An 11,384-nucleotide genomic window follows, 5' to 3' on the forward strand; every position below is an offset into this window, starting at 1 on the left:
TACATGAAGTTTCGGGTAAGATATTCAAGTTAATGACTTTTACACGCGGACCAAGGACCACATACTGTACCCGCCATTCTTCATTTTGAAGCACAGGCGGCCCAAACTCATTACATGAACGCGGACATGACTATTGCTTGCGAGCGGTGTTGTGTTACAAACGGTTATTTACAAAGGCTTGTATGGGATCGATCGGTTTTTCTTAAAAGAGATAAAAAATGTTATGTTTTTAAATCAAATCGACGTACCTTATTGCCTTGTTGTATTCTTTGTTGTTTACCCGCGTCTCAGGCCGTTTTGAAGCGTTTTCGGCGAGTTAGCGCTATTTTGGTGTTCCACTGCTAAAAGAAAGACTTTCTTTTATTTATTTCTTTTATTTAAAAACATAACATTTTTTATCTCTTTTAAGAAAAACCGATCGATCCCATACAAGCCTTTGTAAATAACCGTTTGTAACACAACACCGCTCGCAAGCAATAGTCACGTCCGCGTTCATTTAATGAGTTTGGGCTGCCTGTGTTTGAAGAGGCTCGCGAGTATCTAAATCTAAATCTAAATGTCTGATCTGAAAAGGGTAGTACAGCCCATCGTCTGCAATTAGTTTGCTTTCAAAGGCCAAAGCTCAACCAAATATCTGCCATGGAAAACTAAAAGAGCTTACCTGTCATTAGAAGTCCTCTTGGAGGGTAAAAACAGGGCGATATAAATTCGAGATAATGTTTGCGTGGAGTTCTGCGTGATAAATCCAGCGATGCGATTGGCCGACCCACACCACGTGGTCAGTGATCAACCTCAACATTGTGGCGCACAGTCGCTGCTCAGTAATAAAGCCACAAAAAGTGAACAATTCGGCTCCAAATCTGCACGTATCTGTCCCACTGCAAGACACTGGAAAAATTTGTAAGCGAGGCCTGCTTTGCTGGTAGGTTCTTTTAAGTATTTGTTGGCCGAAAATGTAGTAATCTGTGCCTCGGTACCCAGAGAAGGAACCCAAATTAATTTAGCAGTATTCAGTTGTGTTACCTTATTCATGGTTGTTTAGGCTTATGTAATCAACAGAATTCTGGATATCTGCAGCCAAGTTAATCGGAACGCGCTACATCGCTTGAACATGAACGGGACGGTCTCTGCTATTGTACCAGTAGTCGCTATCTTGGATTGAATTTCGGGGCTAGATCGCTGTCTGGTATGCGTCGCTAGCTGGAGGGGTTATGACCAAGGGAACGCTAATTTTGAGTCAAAAACCCAGCAGTGTATGGCAAGCCAAATATAACAATATTCAATTCGAATATTTGATATTAATCGAATTGTATATTGTTATATTTGGCTGAGCTTTGTATTTCAGAGTACCAGACTGATGTCGGCTTGAGCAAAATTCAAGTAAACTGATGAAGCTGGACTAAAATTTATTGCTACTCAGAGTTTCATGCTTCTTGCGAAGCAATCATGAGGCAACTTGCAAAAGGAAAGGCTGGTTTTCACTAGCGACAGGGTCGGAATCGTAAGTGGCATCATATTAAAGAGCGCTTATGACCTTGTGAATGTCAAAAATCGGAGTTGTTAACATTAAAGCAGAATCATGAGTGCAACGGAGTCAGAAGAATCTGGATGTCTCCATTTTCTTCTGACTCCACTTATGACTCTGTTGTTTAAGATCGAGTGAAAACTGGATTATCGGAGTCAGAAGCAGAAGTGGAAGGATAATCCCAATGTAGTTCCCACGCTTTGTGATTGGTTTAGTTCTTCCGCTTCTGCTTGTGCCTCTGACAACCCAGTTTTCACTTAATTGTAAATGACGGAGTTGTAAACGGAATCAGAATGCTGTTTTCACGAGATCATTAAGTCCTACGCTTTTGATTATGACTCCGACTCTGACTCCATTGCTATTGAAACCAGCCTTAACAGTTACAATCACAGGCAGCCCAATCTCAGTGTGAGAGTTAATGTATCAATCAATTCCAGCTGCACCCCCCCTCCCGGCTACTGTGGGGCATTTGCCCACCTGATCAGTTCCAAGGGTGGGGCATTAGCAATTTTGCGCAGCCCAGGGGTCTGGCATTTGCCAATCCCAGGGCCACCCCTGACCTTTTGACATGCCAGGGCTTCCTATCCAGATCTATCCCAATCTTGTACCCAGAGTCTCCTGGCTTTTTGGTCAGTGGGGGAACGCCGCTGGGAAAATGGAAATTTGCATTACCAGAAAACTTGGGAATCTGGTCTTAGTGCACATGCCTCAGTTCAAAATGGAAGTGAAAATGACAGTTCTCAAGAAAGCCTAAAGTTGATTCTTTCAGTAACAATTGTACACACGATTTTTTTCAATGATAAGTGATATTCATTGGTTTCCAGTGAGACTGAGCGTTGATTTGAGTGTCTCTGGGCCCTTTGGTTTAAATTTTTGTTTTGTGTGCATGATTTTTGTCCAATTTTCTCTGCGTGGTGATTCAAAATGTTTATACTCCGGTTGAGATGCTCAGGGTGCAAAGAAAGTATTTTTACAGCTTGCCATTCGGGCAAGCTGAAGCTAGCATTTACTAGCCCAAACGGCATTTCAACTAGCCCCCCAAATTTTTTAATGAGCAGAATTGATTTCACAGTTCTTCTGTAAGATGAATTCCTCAAAATACTTCACTTGCCCATCGGGCAAGTTAAGAACAGAATTCATTAGCCCGATGGTAAAATCCACTAGCCCTGGGCTATCGGACACTACTTTCTTTGTATGCTGGATGCTGTCGTTTTGATCAAATTGGCTTTCAATGAAGCGGAGAAAGAATGCAGATCATGAACAATGAGCAAGGCAGGGTAGGAGGCTTTTTCTGACTTGTAATTTTGCATGAAAGCGGGTATTTGCAAAGATTGGGACCATGGAAACATATCGACTGAAGTCCTCTTATAGGCTCAGCTGGCAAGGAGGGCAACACAAGCTGGCACAAACAACTGACTCAAAAGGTACATGCTGGGCAAAATACTTTTTAGGGAATCGTTCTGGGTGTTCCAGCCTTTCATCAATACTGTCATTGAAAGGGATTCTCCACCCTGGCATTTGTTGATGTTTAGCTGAATTTTACAAAATAAAAACATTGCTAGCTTTAATTCTTGTTGTCCTTGATTTCACCTATCAGGGGCCTAGCCAGCCTGACCTTTTGGTTTGAGCACTCTACCACTTGTAATTAATCATGCATTGTTAGGGTGAGCTAGAAAGCTTTAGAGGTCAGAGTGCTGGTGAGGTCAGCGTGTACTAGTGATGCGTGCAATTTTCAGGATATGTGGAAATGAAAGTCAGCCAGGCCTACAAAAGTCACAAAGCTGGCTATGCCCCTGCCTAGCGATTTCCACTTTATAAAGCTCTTTTAGGTTATCTTAGTTTTGAGCGATGTTCATCCCGAGGTTCCTTATACTTCTGTGCATCATGTAAACTAGTCTCAGAGACTGTAGAATTTGTTTGCTATAAAATGTTACTAACCTACATGGCTATAATTACTATTGAATTATTAAAAAAGTGTCATACTGCAATGTTTTTCATGTGCTTTTGACCTTTTATATTACTTTGTCACACAAGACAGTTTCTGTTATTTGAAGGTTTTGCTCTGTTGCATTGATGTTATTTTTTGCTGCCCCTGAAGACAGACATTAAAGGACCCTTGCTATTTTTACTCAAGAAACTAACATATCCACTGCAGACAATTTTTGAATCAATGTTTTGGATGTACTTGTTACACCTGATACTTAGACCCCCCCCCCCCCTCCTGCTCACTTCTCATTGCGCCTTCCCTACCGATGTAAATGCCTCCATGAAACAGGTTAAAATCACTGAAAAAAATCTCTTAAGATATTTTCTGTACAGTGCTATAATATTGGGAAGAGGGAGAGATTTTATTTTTTCAAGAGACCGAGAGGGGGAAGCTGGGTGTTGTATGGCAACATCGTATTGACTTCATGTGAAGGTGCGATGGAGCCAATTTAGATTGGTGGTGACAAATACCCTACTCACCCCTGACAAAAAAAACCCAAATAAGCCCTAGTTAATCTGTCTACTCTGTAGCAAGTCAGTTGAGAACATGGAACATTTGAGTGGGTTACCCTTTCCTGCTCTGTGTTGACAATAGTGAAGTGGAACGTATCGGACCAAGGAAGAAGGACATTACAAAGGCTGGATGGTAAATTATCTCATCCGGTATAATAACAACAGATACTGCAAATCCTTTATTTTAAGTAAAGTCCCCCCTCCCCTGTGGACGTATTTATTGCAAGCAGGTTTGATTGGGAGGGGGGGGGGCTTAATAGAAAGGGGGGTCTAATTTAATACAGAGAAGGGTGTTGTCAATGCTTCATTAGTACTAGAGCACAAAGTGGAAAAGATCAGGCACACAGCCCGCAGCCAAAGATGAAAAACAAATCTAAAGTTCCGGCACGTGAAAAACCATACTGGATCAGTCCACATGTCACATGAAGTGTTGCAGTCGTGGTTGATTATTCTATCCTTTATGGATGAGGGAGAAGGGGAGGGAGGGTTTAAAAGAGAGGGAGTTATAAATACACCTGTAACTTTCTTCTCCTGAAAAGCTGGGGGGGGGGGTGCGATGGCTTATCAAAATAACTGAGTCTAAAGAAAATAAATCCATCCGCAGACTTTATTGTCTGGTTCAACAGGTCCCGGGGAGGGGGGGGGGGGGGGGGCAGCCGCCCCACCTGCTCCCCCATATCACGAGGCCCTTTGACTTCTTCAGTTGATCTCACCCTAGGGGTTCTCAGTTATCATTTAGAGATTGGTAACCAAGAGAGACTGCGATATTTTTGAATGGTTGTCCATTGTCTGAGTTAGCAATGGGAATGGATGAATTGGTTTTCAGGTTCCAGTTGTTCATCAAAAGGTGATTTATCCGATGGATAGCGCTATCTATTGGATCGTTATCTAGTGGATAACGCAATATTATTGCTTTCCCTTACACCTCTCCGCTTGATAGTGATTTATCCGTTAGATAGGGCTATCCAGCGTTTGTACAACGGGGGCCGTGATGGTCGTTTCAATTGGTCGTGGTAAGGGCGAAGCCAAATTATCACATTCATGGTTACTTCGAGGTTAATGAATTATGTGATACTGACGAAAACCAAGGGGCTTCTTTCACTCCCATCTCCTTAAAGTGTACCATGACGAGGGAAGAGTTAACTTTGCCCACCGGTGTGAGCTCATCTGTAACAAATGGCAAAGCAAATAAAAGTTGCGGAGCAGATTTTTTCCTGAAAAAAGACCGGACCTCCCTCCATATTTAACTTTCCTAGGTGGCAAGGAGGGGAGGGGGGGGGGGGGGAGGCACTCGTCATAAAGGTTGGTTTTTGAGTTTTTTCGATCTTCAAGTGGGGTCTACATACAGCTATTTCGAGAAAGGTTGTCGGAAAAGATGTGCACGCGACAATTCCGAAAGGTAATATGGGATATGATCAATACACTGTTCGTGACACTGTAGCTGTCGAACCTACTTTTGTTGCTTTCTTTTAGCACTCGCAAACATAAGTCCATGGCCTCTCGTGTCATTCTTTCAAACTTCTTTGAAAAACAGGGAATTCAAAACCACCCACAATACCTTTCGGGATTGTTGCGTTCACTTTTTCCGACAACCTTTTTCGAAATAGCTGTATATTTTGAGCGTTTTTCCTGCTGCCGATGTTTTGAACACACAATTTAGTTAAACTAATTTCGATCTTGCGAGGACGTTTTTACATCAACGATTTAGCAGTCTCGCATTGTTTAACCACTAAAAATTGTCTTGCAGAATGTGCCTCACTGTAATACTTGAAAGAAACCATAGGACAAAGCAGAAAATTATACGGGTTAATGGCAAAGTCTTTCAGTAGCAGTGCAGCTGACGGTTACAAACAAGCTTCGTTTTCCTATCAAAAAAAATACGGCGAGGCGTTCATCCAAACCGATGTTTGCCCTCAGGTCGGAAATGTAATCTTGGATTTAGGCTGCGGTACAGGAGAGCTGTCCGTATACCTAGCTGAGCTGGTAGGGCCCGAAGGAAGGGTTATTGGTGTCGATCCTGACAAGGAACGAATTCAGCTGGCCCGGCAATCGCATATAAAAAATCTATCATTTGCTGAAGGAAGTGCTTCGAGCTTTCTCGGAATGGCTTCAAATGTATACGACATTGTTTTCTGCAACGCTGCTCTCCACTGGATGCCTGAAAAACAGCAAGTCTTTAAAGACATGTTTTCAAGTCTTAAAGTTGGCGGGAAAATAGCTATACGCTACAATGACCATGTGCCCCCCTTTATGCTGAATGCATTCAAAGAACTCAATCCTGAAAACGTAGAGTGTATCCTCCAGATGGTTCATTGTGAACCGAAATCCAGGATCGAGCAGTATTGTTTATTCGCGGGCTTCAAAATTATCAAGAGTGACGAAAGTTGCGATGTAGAATTTGTCTTTGAGACCATCGAAAGCCTTCTTAATTGGCACTGGTCGACAACGCACGGGGTGTTTGATTTATCGCTTGTAACGGAGGAACGTTTGCAAAGGTATTTAGCAATGTTTGGTAACAACAGTTGCCAACAGCCAAAATTTCAGTTTGGCAAGTTTCCGGTGTGCAAACTGATAGCTGTAAAGCAGAGTTAAATGATGCGAGCGTTCGTTCCACCGTGGGATATAAATACTGATGAGGCATTCTTCAGGGGGTACGCATATTCCTAGTCTGGATTTCAAAAGCGGTAGTTTGGCGTATTGAAGAGGAGGCCATGTCGTTGTGTCGGTATTTTACTATTGTACTGACGATTTTTCTCGTCCCTGTCGCAGTTTCAACCCATCGTCATGTCGTTTGTCGCCATTTTATGTAGTCTTATGTCGCTGTTTCAAGGCCATGTTGCTTGTCGGAATTTTACCCTAACAGGGTATCACTGATCGTTTTACATTTCTCTTCTATGAGTGCCTTACCGCAGAAACGCGCTGGGGCTAGAAAAGGGTAGAAGGGGAAAGCTTTCGGGAACCACGAGGCCCCCACCTTTACCCCATTCGCCACTTGCACATCTCCCATAATACACCTTGTTTGCCCCCAAAATTTTGCATAAGCTTTGTCTTAAATTTCTCTTCGGATCACTGTAATACCCAGAAAAAAAATTAAAAACGATGGTTATGCAAACGTTTGGAGCGTAAAAAGGGGGGATTTTGGGAGATATGCGAATGCCGAATTCTTGTTTTCCTTACTAAACTAAACATAGGCACGTTTAACGTGCATGAGCTATTTTGAATGCTTCATTGTAACCGTACCCAGAATCTACTTTTTTAATCCTAAATTTAGACTATTTTTTGTGCGAAATTGGGTATTGCTGTACATTAATGAAATCGCGAAACAATGTGCATAGCTGAATCGATCCTCCTACTATAGATTCACTTTTCTTTGTCTTTCCTTCGGACATCTGGTGCAAAATAAACGAATTGTTAAAGTACTAGGAATATCAACTCACTAAACGTTGCTTCAGTAACTGGCTGGTATTTAAAATATCACATCAAACTGTTCACCATCGGTTAAATACTAAATTTGCATCCATGCTGCAGGATACGTGCGACTAAATGTGCGCAACGGACGATAGCTTTGTATCAGTACAAACTGTTTAACCTGTTGCAGTTTTCTGTAATCGAGTTTTGTGAAGTAGGTACGTTCAAAACTTAGACACAATTTCTGTGATCGAAAACTGAGATTCTTCTTGCGAAACGCGCAACCTCCTTTCGGATTATTATACCTTACAATATGAGTGAATGAATATTCTGCTTAGGACTCCGTTTATATGATCTTTGCTTAATCGTTTTGCTGTATCTGTGTGTATCACGTGTAGTGACATTATATCTGATAAACTAAAGGGAGGTTTTATCAGTTATATCACTGCTCGTGATGTATTATCGACCATTTGATAGGTTAATGGGCTCATGAATTATTAATGATTTTGAAGAATTGATGGAAGTTTGTAGATCGCACTCTACGGCAATCCTTTAAGCCTGGTGATTTTGCGTCCAAGTTTGCGGATCGAAAAGAAGACAGCACTCTGTGATTTTATTAAAACCTCTAGAACAAATAAAATACAAATGACTTTATTGATTCTCCCACAAAGGGGTTTTCAGAAACAATTTACAACTATAAGATCATTAAAATTATAAAAAAAAGTCCACAAACGTACAATGTTGTTGAACAAGAGATAGAGTGATTTTAGTTAAATGGGCTGTGTCACGGCAGTCCAGTTCATTTTGTTTTAATTACTCGCCCTCAATCGCTATGGAACTTAAAGTAGGCTAAGAAATTACATTTAAATGACAAAATCAGAGATTAGACACAAACAGAAACCCATAAGGGGTTGTTCAACCCCTTATGAGTTTCTGACACAAACAAATATGTCCCCTGGGCATTATTTTTGAAGTTGCAAACAGCAGAGATCAACTTTGAAAAACTGTTAGGGTGAACAGTTTTCAAAAACCCTAATTTCAATCCGTTTCAATCTTCTTCAGTTTTGCCCATCCTTGGCATCTGTTGTGTTATTTTAACCTTCCTTTAATGTTTTAAGCGGTTATTTTTACGTTTCTTTTAATTTAACGGGCATTAACCTAATTTGGCTGAATTTCGTGACACAGCTCCTTTAACCCCTGAAATAGGTACTAGAATACTACGCACTATTATGCACTAATTTAATTATCTTCTTTTGCTTACTAGTAGCTATTTTGCAGTAGTTATTAGTATCTGTTTCACGGGTCAAGTAAGATCACTCTAAGAAATAAAAATATCCAGCTAAAAATAGAATAAAAACATATTAACCCTCGAGCCACTTTTCCAGCAAAAAGTGTTTTATTGACGATGTAAACTGGGAAAGGGAGGGCGAGTCACGAATGTTGCTAGGCAACGAGTTCTAAAAGATAGTAGATCTATACATAAAAGAGTTCTGAGCAAAGGTGGTACGGCATTTCGGAACTTGGAGCTTGACACTGTTACGTGTATGTCTGTTGTAAGGTCGCTAAACGAAAGGTGCTTATCGATTAACACACCCAGGTCTTTAACTACATCTACTGGGGCAAGGTCTTTAACTAGGAAAACAAGAGAGGGTACTGACGTTCTTCTTAGCTGTAAGGTGAGGCGGTGCCAAAAACACAGAACTTCGTTTTATCCGGATTTATCAACAGATGGTTAGGCTACGCGTTGCAGATGACGTTGAAGAGCCTCGAGGCCGGAATCAGTATCTTTGTTAGAAAATGCTAAGAAGAGCTCAGAATCATCCACGTAAGACTCGATTTTGCTAGTGTGTCACGACAGAAGCAGATTTTACAATTTAAAGTTTGCCAGCAAGTTGCAATCGTTAAATGAGCAAAATCTGTCATCCCCGAAAGTAACGCCTTAAATTTTTCTATAAAAGCGCTCTTTTAGAATTCTGCTCTATACATGACACACTACAATCTACCAAGTTTACGCCAGCGAGTGCCAGCTCGGGAGGTTTTGTATCTGCGCTGATTTCTTGGACACAGAATTGTCGGAAAAGTCAATTTTTGTGACTTTGGAAGGAGTTGGGCACTATCCACACGTATCCGTATTCGCCGTTTCAAAACGCAACTTTTTTCCTCCGTTTCCAAAAAATATTCGTACCCACTGGTAGCGTGTTGCGCATCGTTTTCGCTCGTCCACACGTATACCGGCAGGGTTTTTTTTGCAGGTCACAGGTCAATTAGGGAGCAGAGGGGTCTAGTTTGTAAACAATCCATTGGAATGTACCTTTGAAAAACGTATTAATAATTCATAAAGAAAAAAAGAAGTTAATGTTTAGTGAGTGTCTTTACATCTGATAAAGACACAACTAAACTCTACGTCTAACTTAGACTAAAAAACCCCAAATTTTAATATTCAGGGGCACCCAACGGGAAATTTTGAGAAAAAGACCTAAAAACAACAACAAAGCGTGAATATAGAGAATACTTCATGGAAAGTGCTGGCGCACGGTATTTACGCACGAGTTGTTGACGTATCAGAAATCTTACTCGTTCGCTGCGCTCACTCGTTCGATTTCTGATACAAAAACAACGAGTGCGTAAATACCGTACAAAGCACTTTCCATGTGGTATTGTGTTTATTATATACATACCGAGACATTCATCATTTTGGCGGCCTTTTTATTTTAAATCTTATTTGCCGCTACACACTTGCCGCAAAATGACAACGAAAACGAAGTATCAGCTTTTTAGTAAAAACGTTTGTTAAAAACATAAATGACGGTAAGGATATGAGGTAATCCAAGAACTATAAGTAATCTTAACTGTTTGTTGTCAATGCACAATTGAAAATGAGTGAATTTGAGTAAAATATCCGGTTTCAATATAAGCTTAAGCTTAAATGAAAGGCAAAGTAGCTCCGACAAAAAGCACAACAAAAGCTTACGTCTCGTTCTGTTTTTCCCTTTCCGCTGTTGTTTCGCCGGCTCTCTACCGTTTTCTTTATCGACAGTGAAACAAACGAAACTATTCCACTCCATTTCAGAAATGTTTTTCACTTTTTTAGCGAGAAAAACTCTTTGAGTAAAACTTTTCTCGTTGAATGTGTGCGAAGCGGCGCTGCAAGCTGCAATAAAAGGCGGGAATTTTGGCGCGAAACTCACACACCTCTGTGGCCTCTGATTGGACGTATCATTTTTCTCACACGTGAAAAAACATCCTTCGCGATTCTGATTGGACGTATCATTTTTTTCACGTGTGAAAACCATCGTTCGCTCCTCTGATTGGCTAGAACTAATTTGCGTACGAAAATTTACGATATAGCTTTTTGGTGAGTATTTCTCAGTATGTATATAATAAAAAGTTTTCTGAGACTATTTTAAGCATTTTGGGAGATTGCTGGAAAAAAATTATCTGTTCCTCACTCCCAGCAAGACTGATGGAAGAGTTCCCAGCCAGCAACCTTACAACCTGCAACCTGACTTACTGGAAAGTTTCATAGGGCACAATTCAGATCTTGAGTGGTAAGTAACCCATACAAGTAACCCGTAGCAGCTATTCTAGACTTCAAATCCCCTCTGGCACCCTGAATTATCTTTCTCCCAGCAACACTTTCCTTCCAAGGACTATTATTTCTTTCACATCTCCCAGCCAGCAAAAATGTGCCTGAGTGCTTGAGTGTATTATCAGGTTTAAAAACTCGAGGCAAAGCCAAGATTTTCTAAACCTGATAATACACGACTGCAAGTTTTTTTATCTACTTCAAGATCCAGAGTCACTGTTTGAGGGTCATTATATTTAAACACATGACCACCGAATATATCGCTTGCAAGCAAGAAATCCAGTCGAACCTCCCGTAAGCGACCACGCAAAATGCAAAGAGTTAGTGGTCGCTTACAAGAGTCGAACCACAGGGGACCTTTTCCGA

General features: G+C 41.0%; 1 protein-coding gene across 1 annotated transcript; it reads left to right on the plus strand.

The window, feature by feature from the left end:
- Positions 1-824: 824 nt before the first annotated feature.
- On the plus strand, positions 825-6,616 carry LOC140931566 (uncharacterized). Its single transcript, XM_073381368.1, has 2 exons — positions 825-922; positions 5,772-6,616. The coding sequence occupies exon 2, from the start codon at positions 5,834-5,836 to the stop codon at positions 6,614-6,616; it is 783 nt and encodes a 260-aa protein (XP_073237469.1). The 5' UTR covers positions 825-922; positions 5,772-5,833.
- Positions 6,617-11,384: the final 4,768 nt, after the last annotated feature.

Source organism: Porites lutea, chromosome 3 (assembly GCF_958299795.1).
Source record: "Porites lutea chromosome 3, jaPorLute2.1, whole genome shotgun sequence".
Lineage (NCBI taxonomy): Eukaryota > Metazoa > Cnidaria > Anthozoa > Scleractinia > Poritidae > Porites > Porites lutea.

Coding starts and splice junctions, on each gene's coding strand:
- LOC140931566 (XM_073381368.1), top strand. CDS start 5,834: ATGGCAAAGTCTTTCAGTAGCAGTGCAGCTGACGGTTACAAACAAGCT.